The following is a 23,528-nucleotide window of genomic DNA, read 5'->3' on the forward strand; positions in this document are numbered from 1 at the left end:
CGGTACGATACGAACTTCGAGTTTAGAGTTTCGTATAGTAGCTAGTCCTCCTAATCAGGCCATATAATAGCCTTAACTAATTTAGTTGGTTGGTCCTGCTCACGTCTCCCGAATCACATGTATGCTGGTAACCCACATATATTCAACATTATTTTTGCAGGGGCAATGGTGTTCCAGAACTTGGAAGGTCCGCTGGAGAGGCAGACGCAGAGGGACCTGAAACAGCTGAAGATCGACTTCCTCCGGGAGCACCCTTGTGTTACAGGTCAGCACCTACCTGCTTATTATGCTGGCACTGCACTTGGTATATGTACCGAAATATTTTCGTGTGCAAAAGAGATGTACTATTTCATTTCTAGCATGAGCGATGGAGAAGTCGATAGCGCAACACGAATACAGAATGCCAAGAGAAGTGCCACCATTAACGCCTATATGAACTCTGTCTGCAATAAACTGTTTTTTTTTAATTATTATTAGTGATGGCCAGAATATTGTCTGTTTGTCTCTCCGTCCGCGGGTTTGCTCAGGGACTATCAATGCTAGTAAGCTGTAATTTTGCACGAATATATATGTAAACTATGCCGACAAAATGGTACAATAAAAAAGTACCTCCCATAGACGTAAAGTGGGGTGTTTTTTTTTTACTCATCCAACCTTGTAGTGTGGGGTATCGTTGAATAGGTCTTTTAAAACCATTAAGGGTTTGCTGAAGATTTTTCAATTAATTATTTTTTTTGCGAAATATTCAACTTTAAAGTGCAAATTTTCATTAAAATCGAGCGTCCGGGGGGGACCACCCACCGGTTTAGATTTTAGAGGGGGGGGGGCTCTAAAATCTAATCCGGTGGGTGGAAAAATTAAAAAAAAATCGGGAAGGTAGTAAATATATAAAATTTATTTATTTTAAGAGTTAATAGCAGTAAGAGTAAAATATACCTAAATTTTGAATATACCGTACAAAATACGAAATCCTTAGAAAAATATTACTTAATTTTTTCGTAATGGCTACGGAACCCTATTTCGGGCGTGTCCGACACGCTCTCGGCCGGTTATTTTTTGCTGGATTATTCAAAACATATGCGTATGTTCTGCTAAGTCTACACCTACACTAAAGCAGTCAGTTTCGCTTCGACGTTTTTTGAGGGAAATAAAAACTGATGGGAAAACGGCCAGCGTTAAATTATAGTAGGCAACCACGCGAAAACATTCAACTGTCCTATTGTTGTATTAATAATCTAGTGGACTGGGCACAGAAATAGTAGATTATTGTCGTGGCCTGGAAGTAGCCAATTGCTGGCTGAGTATGAGCATTAAACGGACGAGCTTGCGAGTCCGTTTAACTAATACGAAGCCAGTAATTGCTATGCCAGCAGAGACTAATATAAAGCTTTTCTCAAAAATGATGAATAATTCTGAAATAGACTAAACTTTTTCTCAAAATATATCATAACATTTAATTTTATTCCAATTATTTTTCTTATGCTTTCCCGCCTTTTTTAATTAAAAATAAACTGCAGCTGTATTTTTCCAACAAGCTATTTCAGACCCAATAAAAAAAGTCCGTAGTTCCAACAAATATCTGATACCGCATTAGATTTGGCTGTATACCTACGACTTGTGCCAACATTTCCATGGCCTTTTTAACTTTAAAAAAAAGTTGTGACTGATTGCAGGCGCGCTAATTTATTATTGTCGAGCTAGTGCGCCTGCAAGCTTTTTAACTTTTTAATTGTTCGCTGACCATAAACTATGCACTTCACTTTCTGATATGTAAAGAATAATGTCAACTTTTACGGACATTTTTGAGAAAAAATACTTAGGCATTTTAAGAAAAACACGGCGAGTAATTCCTAAAATAAACTTTAAGCTCGAGTTAAACTCGCTAATTAAAGTCGTCCCTACTTGCCAAGTCCATTACTCGTCTGAAGTGATGAGGAAAATTAGCGATCAACTAATTTCTAATTAAGTTCGTTCACTAAATTAAGGTTGAGATAGATATTCGGAATTCTCTTCCCTAGATGTGAGGAAAGCTAAATCTCTCGCTATTTTCAAAAATCTCGTCAAGGCTCACTTCTTGACACTGCCTTCTTAACTCTGTCCTCAGTCTTTCTGTGTTTATTTATTTTATTTACTAATTTCTTATCCTTTTCTCCCATTACGGCCTTTTTGACAATTTATATTGCTATTTTATGTTAGTAGTATATGTACTGTATAAGTATTGTATGTATGTATTTATTTTAATATTATTGTTTTTTTTTGTTCTTGTTTCTGTTTCCGCCACCTATTTTTGTTTGACATAACCCTATTACCCAAATGGTTGTCTGGAGGAGATCGCTTTTAAGCGATAAGACCGCCTATTGTCTACCCGGAATCTAAGTGTTTATATTATAAGTTTTTTGTACTGATTTGTGGTGTGCAGTAAAGAATATTTGTATTGTATTGTATTGATATTAAAAAAACTACAACTAAAAAAATATTTTCTACAATACTTTTTATTGACTGTATCAATAATCAAAATTAAAACGTTTACTGTCGCTGTGCTGGAGCCCGTGGGGCTACTATGAAATTCCTAAATCGGAGTTCGTGTCGTTCCGTCCCTCTGACACTTATGCTATTTAATACGAGAGTGAGAGGGACAGTACAATAAGAACTTCGATTTTCGAATTTCGGAGTACCTCCGGAGTTTGTATTTGGCAACAGCAAGCGCTACTCACTCTCACACTCATTCCCTTTGTCGCCTTTTACGACACCAACGGGAAGAGATGGGTCCTCGCTGGGTGCGAAGTACTAGGTGGGGGTAATGAAATATATCGCAGCGCTCATAGTGGCCAAAAGTAAAAATAACGTAGGCTATGTCATCTGTCATACGAGTAGGTATCTGTCATTAAAAAGCAATTTGTTTAGACTTAACTACCTAATTTTAGTAATAGATGTTCGTCTTATGACGCGAGCTTGAATTATTGAACACTGTCCCTGTTTTGTTCTTAATTCCTCTACATCCCGGACATGTCCGGCAAATACCAACAATATCCCTTTTGAAACGGTTTGTGGTTGAAATTTTATATTGGAGTGACTCACAAACCCGGTTTTCAAAATGATACTCGTTTCGATTTGATAAGCATATTTAAATTATTACTAGCGATACAAGAACAATTATAAATATGTTAACTATTAATTAAAGAAACCATTAAAGTAGCTTTATCTTTTTGTTTTAAAGCAAAAGTTCAACTAAACATGAAGTAAATAACCAAAATAAAACACACTTTTTTAATAAATTTTACTTACCTCATTTTAATTTTAATGACCAAAAATGAAATCACAACCTTTTGTCCACCCAAATCACTGTATCACAGTAATTTTGTATTATAAATGAATACGTGATATATTTGATTATTGTCACAAAGTCGCGATGAAATTTCAAAACGTCAGAGCCTTACGCCAACAAAGTTGCGGACGCTAGGTGGCGCTGAAGTCGTGCCCAAAGCCAAAACCGGGCACATCTCGAGCAATACCTAACATAATGTTCAACAAATTTCAATTTTATCCGACCACTAGAAGTGAGTTAAATTCAACTTGCAAGATTGACCTAAACATACAAATACCTAGTTAAAAACACAACAACTAGTTTATACCTTATCTTTTCACGTGTTAGTTCTAAAATCGTAAGATGTTGATAGTAACTTATAACATTATCTTTATCTTCAAATATAAACTCATAACATAATGCTTTCGGTATCTAAAATGACTGTCAACATCGATAACACGCATTCGACACAAAGTCCTTCTGATAAATAGGTCACTAAATAAGTATTCGACTTGTGTAAAGTCAGCCATGGTGAAGTAGGTAAACATATTGTGGTCATGCCATCGCTGGGGCAGGAATAAATAAATATCTGATATTATGATATAGGTCCCCCTCCCCCCTCCGCCGTCTTGTTCTGAGAGGAGGCCTGTGCCCAGCAGTGGGACGTATATAGGCTGGAATGATGATGATGATGATGATATAGGTACAAAACTTAAGAAGATGATCTGAGGTCGTAGTGCCTAACCTAACGTTTCTGATGCTCGCGATCGCAATTAAACGACAGTTTTTGTTTCCGAAATGTTAAGCAAAACAGCCCCTGTTGTATTAGTGCATAGAATTGATATGGGACTAAGGCCGCCATACACGGACTGCTCGAGCAGTAACCCAGTGATCAACATACACGGACCGCTCTTGCAGTCGCGACTGCTTGACCGCATGATGAAATTTCACTGCGCAGCCAACCGCCCGAAGCAATTGCAACTGCTTGAGCGGTTCGTGTATTGCGAATGACAATTTTGTATGGAAACTGCAGATCACCCAACGGCGACCGCTTAAAGCTGTTGGCACTGACTGCTTAAAAGCAGTCCGTGTATGGCGGCCCTTAAGTCTTTTTTTCGAATATGGAACGTCGACTTACCTAATACGGACACGTTACTAACATACAAGGCATCTTCTTAAGTTTTTTTACCAATACGACTCTATTTCTAGGGTCGGTAGGAAATGTCAGATATTTTTGCACGCTCCGCTGTGGCAGTTGACGCAGGTGACTGTACACTTTAACATCGAATGTATGGAAACATTTAATGACAGAGACTATCTATGAGGTTAAGAAGGAAGACGCAAAGATGGGCTCGACATTATAATGAGGCGACAATAATATATAACATCACACATTACATTACGCATTCGACCTTTCACATTACTTACACGCGCTATTTATTTATAATGTATCTCAAAATGTCGTATCAGCCAATAGGACCATTGTTTTTAACTAATTTTAAGTTTTTGACATCGAATAAAATGGCGTTAGGTATCTTTTACCGATTTATTGGACTTAATATTTTTTTGTATTGTGTCATGCGTGATATAGGTTTTAGAATTAATATAATTTTACTGTGACATTTGTTTTAATGGAGTACTGTTCTTAGTATATTTAAAGTATATATATATTAAGGATGTGGGAAATGATGTGGGATGAGGTAAAAAACTTAAGAAGATGACCTGAGGCGTAACCCCTAACGTTTCAGTACCCTTAGTGTAAGTTATCGGTTACAAAATACGTCTCGATCGCGTTAGCGTTAAATCTCAATTTGTATGGAAGCACGAAATCGCAAACGTCCGCTAGAGGCGCTGTTCGTGTTTGCATACAAAGTGAGACTTAAACGCGAACGCGATCGAGACGTATTTTGTAACCAAAAAACTTACACTAAGGGCACTGATCGCAAGTACATGACAGTTTTTGTATGCGAAATCTGTCATTTGATTGCGATCTCGAGCGTCAGAAATGTTAGGCAAAATGGTCTCTTTTGTATTAGTGTTTGTTTTAAAAAATTGTGTTTTGTTTGTTTGACATTTTATTTCGTAACAATTTTAGGCGTAAGACCATTTAATTTCATGTTTTCTTTTTTCATTCATGTGTGAGTGTTTTGGTTCTGTGCTGTCAAGTTTCATGTGATTTATTTTCAATTTATGTGATTTTTTTTTTTTTTTTTTTTATACTACTGGAAGGCAAACGAGCAAGTGGGTCTCCTGATGGTAAGAGGTCACCACCGCCATAAACATCTGCAACACCAGGGGTATTGCAAACACGTTGCCAACCTAGAGCCTAAGATGGGATACCTCACGTGCCAGTAATTTCACCGGATTTGCAGGTGGTAGGACCTTGTGCAAAGTCCGCCCGGATTGCTACACCATCTTGCTCACTAATCCTGCCGTGAAGCAGCAGTGCTTGCACTGTTGTGTTTCGGCGTGGAGAGTAAGGCAGCCGGTGAAATAACTGGCACTTGAGGTATTCCATCTTAGGCCTCTAGGTTGGCAACGCATCTGCAATACCCTGGTGTTGCAGTTGTCTATGGGCGGTGGTGATCTCTTACCATCAGGAGACCCACTTGCTCGTTTGCCATCCAGTCGAATAAAAAAAAGAAAAAATAAATAAATAATAAATAAATACTTAAAATCCGGAAGATTTAACTACGTCGAAGAAATCCGATGTGTCTTAAGCCCTTTTGATTCCTGTACAAATAAAGACGCACGCAGTGCAAATGCCGTTATCTCTGATGCAATCTGGGGCACGAACTGCAGTATCGTAAGAATGTAAATAATACGTCATATTCACTTACACTTACTGTTGTGCTTTATTTACGCAGTGAAAAACATACGTGACGTTAAGAAAATCCTCCCTCCTCCTCCTCCTATCCTCCCTCCCTCCGTAAATACCTAGGTATGTACTGATACTAATACGATACAGTGGACAAAATATTTAAATTGCTCGTATTTGTACCTACGAGTACTTGTCAGTTCCTTTTCGCCGTTTTTTCGCCTTAGCGATTAAATGTCTTAACATTTTATTTGCATTTTGCGTTAGGTATACTTAGATATTTGTAAACTTTTAGACTAGGCACAGTTAAAACGAAATTTAAGAAACACGCAAACTGGTATAAGTAGTGTAATCGGCCCTCCTCTCGATTCTGCACAAACTACTTTCAGGATAAATAAACCAATTGACCTAGTCCCAACTAAGCAAAGCTTGTACCTACTATGGATACTAGGCAACGGATAAACATACTTATACATAGGTATAGATAAATACATATTAAACATCCATGATGTTAGTTCTTTAATTAACACCTTTCTATACAGCATCACCAAATGTGTCGAGAAAATTGTATTCAGTAGGTACCTATTAGAAAAATATTTTTTAGAACCGATTCAATAACTCCAGAGGCTACCCCAAATTAAAAACTTGAACACGATATACAAACGGAAGGATTATACCCTTATATCTACCTCCCTAGTACCTACACAGACAAACAAATGTTTGTGTTGACAAACAAATAGAATTTTCGACATCTTATTTATTTGGTTTACAACACTAGATCGTGGAAGCCACAACAAATAATATTTACCAGCAAGTCAACAACAACGATAGGTAAGTTTATTATAATATTTATTAATCAATAAATATTATAGTTCAGTGTGTGAGGCAATAACTCCAGGTCATCTGACATAATACATGGAGCAAGTTTAATAAAAAAATGAAAGTAGGTAGCTCGGTAATTGAACTTCTTATCTAGCGTCTGCACTCAACCGCAGCTATAGCTATCAAGTAATTCTACGAATGACCAGTCGTGCACGGGCCCTCACGCTAACCGCACATGTTCTCTAACTCCTCTGTTTAATTTCGATCAACGTAAAATGTATCAAAATGGTCATACTTAAACTGTCAACATGCCGTCGTGATACTAAAGTTACAGAAACCATCGCATTATTCGTGATACCAAACCACCCGAAGAGATTCTTCAAGTACAGTTGACCATAGTGCTAACTGCTGACGTTCCATTGGAGCTGTCATTTTTAACTGCGGCGTTCGAAGCTCGAATTGCAGAACACTTCAAATTTAAAAAAGTTTGTGACATTCTAAATTTTCGAAATTGAGTGTTGAAAAGTTGTGTTCTAAATTATAAATTGACATTTTAAAATGGCCAGTGGCAAATATTTACGCGTACAATCCTACGGAAGCGTGAGTTCGAGGAGTGACGACGACATGACAGTGCATAGCCAACTTTATCCTTGCCCGAAGAAAATGGTGGTACCGAGAGAGGTTTTGTATGAAGAAGAGCACCCGCCTTTTCAACCACTCATAGTTACTTCTAAGATCTTCGGGAAGGCACGTTGCTGCGTGTTGCTGATAAGCTATATCGCCTTTTATTTGATCTACTTGATTTCTGGAGCCCTGGTGTTCTCGGCTTTGGAGACTCCTATGGAATACCAGATTCGGAGTGAAGTGCTTGCGGCAAAACAGGATTTCATGGCCAGACACCCAGATGTTTTAGGTAATCATTACTTAGCTTCAACTGCACATATATAAGTATATACTAGTATACTACATCAGTTTGAATATTGATTAACCGCCCTAAAATGGATTTGGTTTCATTAGGTCTCACTTCACCCCTACGACACAGCAACTTACAGGTTTCATTTTGCTACGTTTAGGTAAACGTAGCAAAATGAAACCACCGCACCGGTCGGTGCAGGTGCACCGACCGGGACTCGACCCCGCGACCTCTTTCTTAGTCAGGGTCAGTAACCACTGGGCTAGCCAGCCAGACAAGCGTATTTTTTTGTCATTATTCGGTATTAAGCAATAATTATCGTCACAAGCACCACACTATTTTCTCAAGAAAATCGACATGAAGGTTCGCTACTATAGGGCTAGGGCTACTATAAAATTCGAAAATCAAGGTTCGTATCGTACCGTCCCGCTGGCGCTAATATTATTTCATACGAGAGCGAGAGGGACGGTACGATACGAACTTCTATTTTCGAATTTCGTACTAGCCCTACACTGATCTGTGTTCTCATCCGACGAAGGACTACAAAACGACAAACACTTGTCAAGAGTGTAGAAGAAAGAATTATAGATCTACAAAGTCACACCTAGAGCTTCAGTTGCTAGCTTTTTATAAACTACATGTAGGTAGTGTAGGTGATTCAATCTAATAATATTAGATTTTTTGCTCCTACCATTGGATTGAAACCGGTTTCTAACAGCAACCGGTTAGTAACTAGTGAAGCGTTATTCAACTGTTCTAGGTTAAATGTAATTCCATATCTGAATCACTCACTCGTATGACCTATCTATAGGCAACTTAGACAGAGCTAATTCAGACCTCATTAACTACGTATCATTAACCCTAGTAGGATCCATCCACGTTGGTAACAGTAAATAAATTAACAGCAATAAATAAATTAATATGAATAGGCTTTCCATTAATATGAATATGTCTGTCTGTGGCACCGTAAGAGTAGCTCTTAAACGGGTGTACCGATTTGAATGCGGTTTTTTTTATTTGAAAGCAGGGTTTCTAGCGATGGTTCATAGAAATGTTTCATCAACATCGGTTCAGCCGTTCTTGCGATTTTGAACTTTTACGTGACATCAGTGGTGACAATCTAGTAGGTTTTGCATCCGAAGTCTCTCTTTCAGAGCTGCTAAGTACAGTATCAAAATTTAAAGATACCTAAAATGTTTAGCCATCGCATGGCATAGAAAATGAGTCTTTTGATATTATGAGCTTCAATTTTACTCGAAATTTTTGTTTGGTAAGGCCTTCTTGGTAGTCAATAATTAATTTCCAAATTAGGTGACATTATCACTGCATTAGTTAATTACAAAATGGTTGGTAATGAAATGACTCGTTATACACACTATACTCGTAATGTACTAATTGGGTGATAGCGTCTGGAATAGCTCTTTACATTGGCATGTTTAAAACCATCATCATCATCATCGCGGCATATACGTCCCATTGCTACAAGCCCTCTGAGAGGGCTTGGGCCGTATTTCCCACGCGGGCCCCTGCGGATCGGGATATTCACACACGCCACTGCGGGGCTACACCGAAATTCGAAAATCGAAGTTCGTGTCGTTCCATCCCTCTGACGCTCTGACTATTTAATACGAGAGTGAGAGGGACGGTACGATACGAACTTCGATTTTCGAATTCCGGAGTGGGCCCTCTGAAATGCTTCGCAGGTGCGTGGTGTCAACGGTTTAAACCCACGGCCCTCTGCTTGAGCTGCTACAGGTCAAATCACTGGGCCACTACGGCCTAAAAAAATCAATCAGTGTAGGTATATATTAGTGTAAGACCCATCGTTTATTGTTAGTATCCGGTAATTGAACCGCCCGCGACATCGTGTGGTAATGTGGATAAGAATTTATGCAATGACATTTAGAATGAGACGATATTAGTATTCAATTATCAAGTACAAAATGTTATAGTCAAAATACCACAAACGGGACTTAAATAAAAATGACCAAGTGCGGGTAGTTCGGGATACGAGTGCCGGTACATTTTGTTATCAAGTGCGGGTAGTTCGAAGGACTTACGCTGCTAGGCAGACTTGACCACGGCCACTGTAATGTGGTTGAAACGTCGAGGTAAATATTACTCGTGTGTGTTAGCGTGATAAGTCCCGTTTGTGGTATTTTGACTATGAGTGAAAATCACGAAAGTTTAAAACGTTATATAAAATGTTAGCAAAAATATACATGCAAAATTGGTTAGTACTCATAACAATAATAGTATCTAAGCTTAAAACTATGTTAGTGCTCAGAAAAATAAAACAAAAATCAATAAAGTACTTAAACTGTCAAACAATACTAAAAAAACAATGTTTACAAGTTAACCCCGTTCATCCGTCGTAAACCGAGTTACTCAATTAATTTAGCATTTAAGTACCTAGTTTTTTTTATCTAAGCGTCGTCGGTTTCGGGGGACCTCTAAGGTACATTATACCTAACCAAAAAAAATTGGAAACCCCTGACTTTGTCACTTCAAAGTTCAATATCTCAAAAATGACTGAACCTATTGTGATAAAACGTCTAAGAAAGAACCATCGCTAGAAAACCTGCATTCAAAGAAAAAAACCGCATTCAAATCGGTCCACCCTTTTAAGAGCTACGGTGTCACAGACAGACACACAGACACACATAGCGGTCAAACTTATAACACCCCTCTTTTTGCGTCGGGTTGCGTCGTTAAAAAAACGATGAATGATTCGAATATAAAATATATGTTCTGTGAATAAACAATTCATTCATTTATTCATAGCTATACGTATGTTGTGTTTTTTTTTAATTTTAGATAGCCATGATTTGGATCGTTAGGAGATGAGACTTGTAATAGTTTCAATACCCAATACACTATACTGGCGTAGGTATGCTAGTAAAAAAAATCCCTACATATTCCCTAAAACCCGAATGGCTTTTCAATTTACCTAATACATGAAATATTATCGTCTAATGTATTAATGTTGGGTATAATACAAACACGAGCTATTGATAATGATTTCTAAGCAATTAGATAAAATAGGATTACTCAAACAATAATAGAAACTGAACAATTGTCCTAAATGTTTTTTATTGATGTTATTATGATAATGTATACTTATCAAACATTGTAATGATTTTTTGTTATCCTTACTAATATATAACACACTTAGTATTCATTATTATCATTGATAACTACTCAAAAGATAATAAGGGCCACTAGAGTTTCAGCGGTAAAATAAAATCAAAAATATACAAGTGTTTTAAAATTACTTGCACATTACACACTAATACTGACCTACAACTTCAATAAGAACTTATAAATGTAGAAACAAACTAAAAATATTCTTGGCTTCATTAACATCCAAAAACCAGTTCCTATTATAAACTATGCATCAAACGGGTTTCGGAATGTGTGCCCCGTTCTACTGGCGACACAGACGACTGCGAAGTACCTTGATTTTTAACCGACACCCACAAAAGTTCTTAGTGTTTTCGTCGATATACATTATTTATAATATGGACTTTTAACACCCTTTAAAGTAACTTTCCGTAAGCTAGTGTCCCGTGCCACAATAAGTAATAACAAGGTAAGTAAGGGTTCGATTCCCGTGTCGGGGCAGATATTTGTATGAAAAATACGAATGTTTGTTCTCGGGTTTTGGGTGTTTAAGTATGTTTCTATCTATATAATTATATTTATCCGTTGCTTAGTACCCATATAACACAAGCTTTGCTAAGCTTACTTTGGGACTAGGTCAATTGGTGTGAATTGTCCCGTGATATTTATTTATTTATTTAAGGTAATAACTGTAATAGTACCTCAATAGCACCTTAAAATTTTAAAATCTTAAATAATAAAGATTATAAACTTCGTACCTAATTTATGTACCGGACACGCCCAGGATAGGGTCCCGTAGCCGTTACGAAAAAATAAAGTAATATTTTGCTTTGAATTTTGTATTTTCCATGGACTTTTCCAAGTAGGTATATTTTATAAGTTAGGCTGTTATTTATTCTCAAACTACTAATAATTCTCGAGCAAGCCTAGCCGCAATAGTGTTCCTATTTCTTATTTTGAGAACTTTGATTTCTAAATACTTATCTAATCATCACAGTTACCACTACAAAGCAAACTGTCACAATATAAGTATCTTATATAACTAGTGTATATTATATTATAAGATGTTTACTTTACTATTAGTGCACAAAGATAAAACTTGGCACGCGCGCTTACGCCATCATTTAAATGGCAATATAATTATAAAATAACAATATAATTAGGCCCTAAGGTTAATTAGTTTCTAAATGTTTTATCACCTCAAGAGATAAGTACAAAACTGCTTTCTACAACGTGACTAGCTCATTATATAGTAATGATAAAATGATAATGATTTCATGATGTTCTAGTTATAGGCACAGTATATATATATATATATAAGCTAAAGCAGTAGGGAAGCTACGAAAAAATCGATCGAAACGAACACACCTACACAGACGCGCGCTCTACACGGCCTCTAAGGGGGTCTCGCGTGCTGCAGTCGCAGGTACTGCTACTGCTTTAGCTTATATATATACTGTGTTATAGGTATGTAAGGTCCAACGTTCATCATCATGATACTGCATTCACAGAAACATAACATACTTAGTCATTGCAATCAAATATTTTAATAATTTTAAATTTGGTCACTTGCTAAAGAAAAATAAAATGTCCGACGAGATATAAGATCAAGAAGATTTGGACACGTAATTAAGTATAATAAAAATAATACAAACTTGTCAAGGTATAATAACCTAACCAACTTAGGAAAATTCAATATTTCCAAACCGGCTCAACTCGCCATTCAATGGAGTGTATGAAGTTCCCAATGCTCACTGGGCCCGCGTGGGAACTATGACCCAAGCCCTCTCATTCTGAGGGAAGGCCTGTGCCCAGCAGTGGGACGTCCCACTGGGGCTATACATATATAGGCTGGGACAATACCGGTACATCCTGTTTATAACAACATTAAAATTAGTTTGTGAAATAAAAATGCGTGTTAACTTTCTTATGACAGAAAAGCAACTATTTTATTTTTAATCTAAAAAAGTAGAACTACAATCACATTGTTGATGGCCAGCAACAATAACGTTCGGTCAAATAAAAAAGTTTTTATGTTACTAACATAAATATCCCCACCACAGGAAAGATAAAAATACAAAATAAATGCGATTAATTTTTTAAAGATAATAAATATCGTGAGGAATGTTACAACTGGTGCTTAATTTTTAATAATGTTTATGTATGATTTTTAGTATATTATGCATATACAATTTTCTGAAAACTATGGTAACTAAAACAACGAAATGGGTAGAATATTGAGCAATTACCAGATGTTAAGACCTTATAAATTTATTTTGAAGTAAATTATTAATTACGACGTTACTTAAGTATAGATATTCTTTAAATATATTTCCACTCCTGACATTAACAACTTGATCTGTAGTGAAATGTTTCTGCAAAACATTCAATCGCTGCAATGCTGTTGTGAACGCCTCATCTATACGAGAATTATTTATTGAAGCTTTGGAAGGCAACGGCACCTGAAATCTATAGTCATTCAAGGTGACGGGATTTTGAGACATTTTACTAGCGATGGATTGCTCTACAGTTGATCTTGAATGAGGATTTGATACAGAGTCCGTTTCTATAGAGTTTTTAAGAATAGTATTTACAAATTGACTTTCACTTCCTGTACAAGACATATTGCTGCCTACTGGCGCATAAACTTGCCAGAAATAACAAAACCTAAAGCTGTGTTCTGTAGCACGCACCGACCGGAGCCTAACGTTATTCGCTCGGGCAGCAAGACGTTAAATAATACATCTGCAGCTAGTAACATATTAATTTGCCCAGGAATGTTGAATGTACTGTCAGCAAGCATAATGTGACTGGGAATATTAATCTCTGCAGTATTAACTTTTACTTGAGGAATCGGCGAAGTTATATTTTAACAACAGAACAATTTACTTCTGCAGAATAACCCGAATACTACGAATTAATATTTACAGTGACAGCACGTTCAACTTGCTGCGCTTGCTGTCCTACGGTCACGATCTTAAATTCCCGCTTGAATGATGGAAGACCCAGCGCTTTAGCCAAATCAGCAGTTATGAAAGAGGTTTGGCTCCCGCTGTCAAGTAAAGCTCTTACCTTCTGGGTTTGTCCATCACTCGCCTTAACATTGACGATGACCGTGGGCAGCAGCACCGCCGCGCCCGCGCCGAGGGCGCTGCCGCACGCGGCGCCCACCGTCGCGGACACTTGCGCCTGCTCCTCCAAGTGCAGGAGCGAGTTATGTTCCTTGCTGTTGCAATGAGCACATTTAAATATAAATTTACATTTGTTGGCGTGTTTGTTTAGACATATTTTACAGATATTATTTTTATTTACAAAGTCTAATCTATTTTCAACGGCTTGCATAATGAAGCGTTGGCATTTGTACAACTTATGACAAGATAATGAACAATATTTACAGACAACTTCAATATTATTAACTAAATTTGTACATTGATATTTCGAACTGACCTTATTTACAGGCATCTTATTTTCTACCTTATGGCTCTCCTCCAAACTCTGCGTTCTAAAAATGCTAGAAAGTCTTGTAAAGTAGGCAATTTAGTCTGGTTCCGATCGGCGAAGTACGCGCGGCACGTGTAGTGGTCCAGCTTGCGCGAGAGCGCGGGCACGAGCACCATGTCCCACGCGTGCACCGGCTGCGACAAGCTCTCCAGCGCGCCGACGTTCTGGCGAACCGTGGACACTAACGCACGCAGGCCCGCCGCCGTCCCTCGAGATAGTGGAGGGATGTCGAGGATGTTGTTTACATGAGTTGTTATTGTGATACAGGTATTATTGTACCTTTTGTCCAATAGCTCTAAGGACTTCGTGTAAGATTCGCTGACTATAGGCAGCCCGTCAACTAAATTTAGAGCTTCTGCAGATAGATATTTGCGTAAATAAAATAATTTCTGAATATCCAATAAATTATTATCATTACCTATGACGGCCTTGAATAAATCAATAAATCCTCTATACTTGCAAATATCTTTGCCGTCGAATATGGGTATTTCGAGTGCTGGTAATTTTTTTACATATTATTTACATTTTCAACGAACGCATATCTAGTCGACGACTGTATATTTTGTGGCTCTCGCATGGCATTCAACGCCGTCTTCATTCGCGAGAGAACATCGAGGTACAATTCCTCAGTCTCGTCCGAGTCTTCGAGCTCTTTGGCGCCGTCTTCTAGAGCGAGAACCTCCGCCTTCAAATCGGAGTATTTAGAATACGCCTTATTGATCTGGTCTATGCGTACTTCGAGATCAGTAGGTTCTTGATATTTGTTATCGGCGACATAATTCGCGATTCTCGTGATTAGACCCTTATAGTAAGCTTTGCTGCGGCTCAATTTATCTACAGACATTTTTACAACTGTACACTCGCTTGTTAAAAAATACAGTTAGCTATGACGCTACACTTAATTTTTACACTGGTTTATAATATTATATACAGGCGAAGGACCATTAAATGTTTATAACAACATTAAAATTAGTTTGTGAAATAAAAATGCGTGTTAACTTTCTTATGACAGAAAAGCAACTTTTATTTTTAATCTTAAAAAGTAGAACTACAATCACATTGTTGATGGCCAGCAACAATAACGTTCGGTCAAATAAAAAAGTTTTTATGTTACTAACACATCCTTTTAAGAGCTACGATGCTACAGACAGACATGCGTTAAACCTATAACAGCCTTCTTTTTACCTCGGGGATTTTTTTATCCTTTTTTCCCTTCCCTTAAAGTTGTCACCGCCTGACTGCCGACCCTAGCAGGGTTATCTGACTACCCCCTGTACAGACACTCGACAATTACGAGTAGTTAACGTGATATACGGGTGATAAAGCGGTCATGCGTGTCAACTTATCGAGACTACCTACCAGCTTTATGGGCTGGTGGAATTTTACATAACTACATTGTACGCGTACATTGCGCTGGGGAAAGTCTATATGTCCTCTGAGTAAAAGTATTTACCCTTCCTGCTGTTCTCGGAAACTTAAAAAGTACCTTGTTAGTTCTCTAGTTAGCAAGGATTCGCAGAATTTAATTAAACAAACCCGGATAACTGCACGTCTCAGAGCCGTGAAATGAAATGAAATGAAATCGTTTATTGCATGACCACAGTATGTATGCAGCATACATACTGATCTTATTTATATACAGCATGTATACATATAAATAAGATCCTCGTGTTTTTGTGTGTCCCTTTATGATCTACCATTTTCTTGGTGTACAATATAAAAAAATTAACAAAATTAAAAATTAAATCATTGAAATTAAATTAAATAGAATACATTCAATGAAGTTAAAAATAAAAATAAACAAACGTGGTGGCCTAGTATTTTGACCTATCGCGTCTCAAGCAGAGAATCGTTAGAAAGTTATCGACTCTAAATCAAATCAGGCAATGTTGGGGCCAGAGGGCAAAGTTGAAGCAGTTTACGTAGCTGGCTTATTAAAATTTTAAAGTTGCCGAGTTGCAAACCTGAGTTGCGCGTTAACGTTTTGAGTCGCCGTGCTCATAAATGCATACATGTAAACGTAAATACCCGTTAATACGCTAAAAGACGCACGCGCACGCACGTCCTTTGGCGTTCATGATAAAACCTATTCCAAAACCGTATTCCACTAAATACGTATCGTCTCATCACTACAAATCATCACCTCAAAGTACAAAGTATCACCTCATAGCATCATATAGTCGTGTTATATCTTTCCACTGGATTGATTTACAACGAATCTTATGGTGATTTTCCACCTGCGAGGCGAGACGGTCCACGGCGGCTCGCGGCGGGCGAATGCATACAAATTTCAATTCTCGTCTCGCCTCGTCTCGTCTCGCCTCACCGGTGGTAAATCACCATTATGGCTAATACTGACGGGTAAATGGAATCGCTCAGCATTGAACAATTTGAAGATAGACCTTTTTTCAACTAAGCCAGCGTTGTGGCGAACGTCATTCATTATTAATGAGGATCTAAGGGTAGGGTTGGCACGGTGAAGCGTTGACTTCATTTCACAAAGGTTCTAGTATCGGGAATGGAAGATACGATATTGATATTGCGGGGAAACTGATATTGAAAATGGAATGTTCTGATGATACCCTTCTTAAACTCTGGAAGCAGGTGTTGCTACTGTAAGATACTTTTATAGATGATAGCTAGTTTAGTATAACCTAAAAACTTAATGTAGAGCTAAGTGACAGGAACAGAAATGTATTATCACCTGTATCAACCAGTTTTTAACGTTATCAAACGTAATTAGTTCTTATCACAGAATGTTTCAGAGACAAAGATGATAATCACGTTAATTTTTGTTGAAAATATTCTAACGCCCACTTATCTACTTCATCTCGCTCGGCCTATATACTTGCTCAATGCAGGGCACAGGCCACCTTCCAGAACGAGAGAACTTGAGCCGTAGCTCCCACGTGGGCTCAACTTTACACACACGATTTATTTTTTCACAGGCATGTGCAGATCTCCTCACGATGCTTTCCTTCATCAAAAGCATGGTAAATTTCAAATGTAATTTTGCACAAAAACCTACTTGCCGTGGTGGAATGCGTGTTTTATTCAGTGTTAACTTTATTTTTTCATTAAAGCGCCGAAATTTGCTATGTATGTAACCCAGTTCCTGAAACATTCCTTATTAAAAAATGATCTACTTTATTCACGCGTTGCAGTTGCGTCTGACTCTCTTGGACTGCGGATTTCGGAGACTTCTTGTTTTTTAACACTAGATAGAATTCCTACCTAAATACGTAGGTACGTTTTAATCTCTTCGCTGCATTGGGTAGTTACTTGAAATATATTCTACTAGCCTGTTACCCGCGACTCCGTCTGCGCAGAATTCATTTATCACTATCCCGCGAGAACTATGCAATTTTCCAGGAAAAAAACTATCCTATGTCCTTCACCGGGACTCAAACTATCTGTACAGCAAATTTCATCTAAGTAAATCTGTCCAGTGCTTTAGACATGATGAGGTTAGAAACAAACAGACTTACAAACTTTCGCATTTATAATATTAGTGGGATTTAGTCCATCAGTTAAGTTATCAAAAAACATTGGCCACGTTTTCTTTCTCTTGCCAAAAGAACAAAAAATGACAAAGATAAAGCGCTTCAAAGTTCAGCAGGGCTACTACGAATCTCGAAACTCGAAGTTCGTGTCGTACCGTCCCTCTCGCTCTTGTATTATATAGTAGAAGTGTTAGAGGGATCGCACGACACGAACTTCGAGGTTCGAGTTTTGTAATAGCCCTGCAGGAGTGGGGGCCGTGACGACACGCCGTGCGACACCTTTTTTTTTACCCGACTGCCCGAAGGAGGGTTATGTTTTTCGAGCGTATGTATGTATGTAAGTATGTATGTATGTATATGTATAAGAAACATTAAATAAAAATAAAAAAACCCCGACTGCCTTAAAAACTAAAAGGAAGAAAATAAGTTTAGTGGTCTAAAACTGTTAAGTAGCTAATTTAAAGTTGAACAGTCGGGACCCATTACTAAGAATTTTTGAGCTGGTCACGATTTAAATGAGTCCCGACTGTTGAACTTTAAATTAGCTACTTAACAATTTTAGACCACTAAACTTATTTTCTTCCTTTTAGTTTTTAAGGCAGTCAGGTTTTCGATTTTTTTTAATTTAATGTTTTTTAGCACGTGATACCTACGCCAAAAAAACTAAAATAATATTATACGTTTTTTGTATAGATATTCCCTTTCTCTTCGTTCTATCTCTGTAACAGTAATTAGGGTTCTGACACCCTTCAGGTAGGTACCGTACGGAATCATTAAATGAATTTTTAGAAATTAAAATTCAACAAAAAATCCTGGCGTGTATCTGTTCAGAATAAGCATTTAAGCTTTTTGAAGTGCTATGCACAGCTGCACATACCGCAATGCTGCAGTTCCTTGTGGTGTGAACAATGCAAACTGCTCGAATTCTATACGAGATGTTTTTAAATAAATCCGTAGTATTTCATGAAATGGTCGTATGCATGGACTAAAATGCCTAATATTAAAATGACTATACCATTTGCACTGAGTTGTGCAAATAAATTCTGGCCGTGATAATGTATGTGGGAACCAGTTCGTGCGTGAATGAAATTGTAGTTGCCTTTATTGGTCAGCGAATTTGAAAAAAATAATACAAATCGTAAAAAATTACGTCAGAAAGAAAAACACAACAAACACACGCCTGTTTACGTTCGTCGTACGTCGTCAACTGCCATAACATCTCATTTGTTCTTCACTCAAACTCAGTATTCATTCTTCGTTCAAATTTAAACGTACATCATCTCATCACGCTTCAATACACGCATACCACACTCCACATGTACTTTTTTTTTCTTTCTCCATCTGACACAGAGAGAGAGAGAAAACGGCTGAATAAGCAAAATATCCTATCAGCAAATAGACTAAGTAGAAGAACATACTGAGACTAAAATGAATTCAGTGCAATCTCGGAGTTTCAAATCAAATGCCAGATTTAACGGTTAAAAGATAGTATACATAAGCAGTAACGAATTAAAAGACTTTTGCACTCACATATGCTTGCTTCCGTTGTACCTCTTATAGTCTCGATCTTGTAGGGTCGCAACACAGCAGCGGTAATCTATCATACCCATAATCTGCCACGCTGATACTCAGGAGAAAACCCTTAGTTTCTGATTCCACAATCTCAACCAGATGTTTCTTCCACAGCTGATGACTTGGAGTCGCTATTGGAGGTGGTGGTGCAAGCCTCCAATCGGGGAGTACCGGCTGCTCAGAACGTGAGCGGTGGACCCAACTGGAGTTTCGGACAGTCGCTGTTCTTCTCATCCACCGTCGTCACCACCATTGGTAAGTTGTGGCAAAGCAGAGGGTCTATTGCGTAACGAGGCGTAACGTTTCTGACACTCGCGATCACAATCATATAACTGTTATACATTTCAGTGTTTTCCATGTCAGTATTTAGCATTACATTTCCATGACATTTCCATGTCAGCCAAACATGGATCTACAACAATCATATAAAAAATAAAATTCAAACTTGTCAAAGAGCGATGGAACGAAGCATTCTTAATATAAAAATGAAAGATAGGAAACGAAGCACAGATATAAGGAAGATAACAAAAGTAATTAGATGCCTTAGAACATTGTAAGAAATTAAAGTGGAAATGGGCTGGTCACGTGTCCCGTATGAACAAAAGTAAATGGACAAACAAAATAACTAAATGGATAGGGCCAAATAATAAACGAAACAGAGGACGACCAAAGTAAAGATGGATAGACGAGATAAATAGAATAGCCGGCAAGAACTGGATTCCAAAAGCAGCAGATAAGAGTTAAATGGATGGACATGGAGGAAAGAAAGAAAGAAAGAAAATATTAAATTGCCAACAGTACAAACAATACAATACAACAATATAAACAATACAAGATAAAATAGTAAAATACAGCACAGATTATATAAAAAGAGTATTAAAAAAAATAGGAATATAACTTTGCAAGTAGTCTGTCCTGCGGCAAAAGGAGCAAACTCAGCTAATGCTGCGCTTACGCGGAAGCTGCCGGCGCCCTTAATAATAATAAAAATTGAACATATTTAATTAAAAATCAATGATACAAATATTAGTGATGCATGACATGAAATTATTATAAAATTGCTATGAGAATATAATATGAAATTGTTATGAAATTATTGTTAAATTATTATTATCTGAATTATGGTTATTAAGGAAATAAATGAGGCTTTATTATTATTATTATTTATGACATTGATATAAGGTTTATTTTTACTTGGCCTGTGTAAAAATGTTTTTTCGCTACATCTAAGTATTCCGGAATACGGAAATTCGTCGAAGAAATAAAGTCACCGACATAGCTGGAAAAATATGCAAGTTGAAGTGGAAATGAGCGGGCACATCGCTCGAAGAACAGATAACCGTTGGGGGAGAAAAGTCCTTGAGTGGCGACCACGAACCGGAAGACGAAGCTTTGGCAGGCTCCCACCAGGTGGACTGACGACATCGTGAGAGTTGCGGGAAACCAAACAAGTGGTGAGTTGTCGTTCATTGTGGCGTTCTAAGAGGAAGGCCTTTGTTCAGCAGTGGACGTCTTCTGGCTGATGATGATGATCTAAGTATTGTAAGTATACTTTGCGTCGACACGACGAGATTATAGGCAATCACTATCTCGTAGAAAATATATCTAATACAATTCGTAATAAATAATCATTTGATACTGTTATCAAATAGGTACTTTGACTGTTCATGTCAAGCATATTGTGGCACAGGAAGAGGAAGCCGTAATATTTATTCATGGCGTCATAATTTCATACCTTTCAAAGTAGGTAGGTAGGTACATTATACGTTTTATTTCTAGAGATAAATACTTCTCACGAAGGCATAAAAACATATTTTGCAGAAAGTAAGTGGCTTTATGCTTAACGTCCAGTTTTGATTAATGAAAGGGAAATTGACCAGGATTTTTCATATTCTTTATAGCCACACGGTATGATTGATCGACTGAATTTTCGTACAACAAACACATCATTTATCTTGGACTAATGAATATTGTATTAAAGCTGTCGTAAATTACCCGCGAAAGTAACAAGCAATCGGTAACGCTTTGGCAGCTGATAAAGTTTTTAATTTGGTGGAAAAAGGAAGATACAAATTATTAGGTTGTTACATTTTTGAATTATATTTTTTTCCTCTCGGTGGTTATCTTGACCCACAATTCGTCCGGCATGCGGCAAACATGGCCAGCCTAGTCACACTTGAGTTTAGACGCGCGCCGTTCGACCTACATCAGTGATTTGAGTCATGCAGTTTCGTATCCGAACCATCCACCAACCCAAGTGGACGCCCACCAATTTGAAAAGACGACCGGCAGGCCTAGACGGCAATGGTGCATTGAACTGAACTATTTCTTGAAGGACTGGCCCTTGTATGCAGTGGAAATATCGAGGAGAAGCCTTTCCTCAGCAGTGGGATAGGCTAGCTATTTTATAATAATATTTTTGTACGCAGGCTACGGTCACGTGACTCCGCTCTCCAAGCCCGGAAAGCTGTTCTGCATGGTGTATGCAATCCTCGGGATCCCGTTGACACTGGTGCTGCTCTCGGCGCTGGTGGAGCGTCTGCTGCTGCCGGCTACGGCGCTTCTGAGGACCCTGAACGCTTCCCTCGGTCACCTTTACCGTCCTTTCACTATTCGCCTGGTGCATCTTGCGATTATAGGTGAGTCAATGGCGAAGGCTGAACACATTCGTTAGGTAACCCGGATAATACGAGAAATTTGAGTTAGGTAGAAGGGTCTTTGGATGCAGCAACTCGCACGCAGTTAGCGTACACAACCTCTGCCATGCATGATCCATGTCATCCTATGGCGCGTATTGGGTAGGCAGCAGGGTAAGCAGCCCTGGTGCTGGCGGCGCGTTACTGTTGCGCAAAATACCAACTGCCTACCCTGGAATCAATCTAGTCACCTAAAAAATGTAGGCAACCCGGTGAGAATCGAGTTGTCACGGCGCCATGCCAATGGAGTCTAGATATCTAAATAATATTATTATATTTTATCAGCAGTGCGTTTTCTCGACGACATCTCATATTTTTGACTTATGATATTCGCGTATGTAAGCGATCAAAGTTTCGGTGTATTAATCGGCAACTCCGTGAAGCAGTTGGTAGCACACTTGGCGCGTATAGTCATGAGATGCAGGGTCGAATCCCATCTGGCGCACCAACTTACTGTGCTGGATCAGCGACCCGAAGAGAACCACTGGCCTACCACACCAGTTCCGCCACTTGTCCTTAGTCTGTGTGTCCGGAGGCCTTATTGTCTAATGCACGCGGAATGGAATCACAATCGTTTTCATCACATGGTATATAACCTAACCAACAAAAAGTTGGAAAGCCCCCGACTTTGTCACTTCAAAGTTCAATACTTATGTCTAAAACGGCTAAACCATTGCTAGAAAACCTGATTTCAAATAAAAAAACCGCATTTAAATCGATCCACCCGTTTAAGAGCTACGGTGCCACAGAGAGACACACATAGCGGTCAAACTTATAACACCCCTCTCTTTACGTCGGGGGTTAAAAATGAGGATAGAAAGAGATGGTGAATGCGATCACGAGACCCCGCGGCGCGTTAGACAATACTGCCTCGGCTACCTACCAAAGAATACCTACAAACAGGTGCCTGATAATTACCAATTTGTTTCTCCATTTCAGTGTTAATCCTGGTGATATTCTTCCTGGTCATACCGGCAGCAGCATTCGCGGCCCTGGAGCCGGATTGGGGCTTCCTGGACTCATTCTACTACTGCTTCATCTCGCTGACCACCATCGGGCTAGGCGACTACATACCAGGCGACTCGACTGGCCAGGAGTACCGGCCGCTGTACAAAGTAGCTACGACTTGTAAGTATTTAGAGGTACTGTTAACCCAAATGTTCATTACTGAACAGTGGTCAGTTGTTCAGAATTAGATATGTATTACAAAGACTGTCATCAAAGGTATTCCCCAGGGGTATTTATTAAGTCCACTCTTATAAACTGCTAGTGAAAA

General features: G+C 38.3%; 1 protein-coding gene across 2 annotated transcripts in view; it reads left to right on the forward strand.

Annotated features, from left to right (window-relative positions):
- Window positions 1–23,528, forward strand: part of LOC141436383 (potassium channel subfamily K member 6-like) — an 86,525-nt gene that overhangs the window by 56,967 nt on the left and 6,030 nt on the right. The window contains exons 3-6 of one of the 2 annotated variants that reach the window (XM_074099334.1): window positions 161–265; window positions 19,671–19,811; window positions 21,986–22,195; window positions 23,192–23,380. In XM_074099334.1, coding sequence (XP_073955435.1) covers window positions 161–265; window positions 19,671–19,811; window positions 21,986–22,195; window positions 23,192–23,380 — 645 coding nt within the window. Of the gene's footprint in view, window positions 1–160; window positions 266–7,133; window positions 7,858–19,670; window positions 19,812–21,985; window positions 22,196–23,191; window positions 23,381–23,528 lie in introns of those variants that run through there. The other variant, XM_074099333.1, reaches the window with a different exon arrangement.

Source organism: Choristoneura fumiferana, chromosome 16 (assembly GCF_025370935.1).
Source record: "Choristoneura fumiferana chromosome 16, NRCan_CFum_1, whole genome shotgun sequence".
Lineage (NCBI taxonomy): Eukaryota > Metazoa > Arthropoda > Insecta > Lepidoptera > Tortricidae > Choristoneura > Choristoneura fumiferana.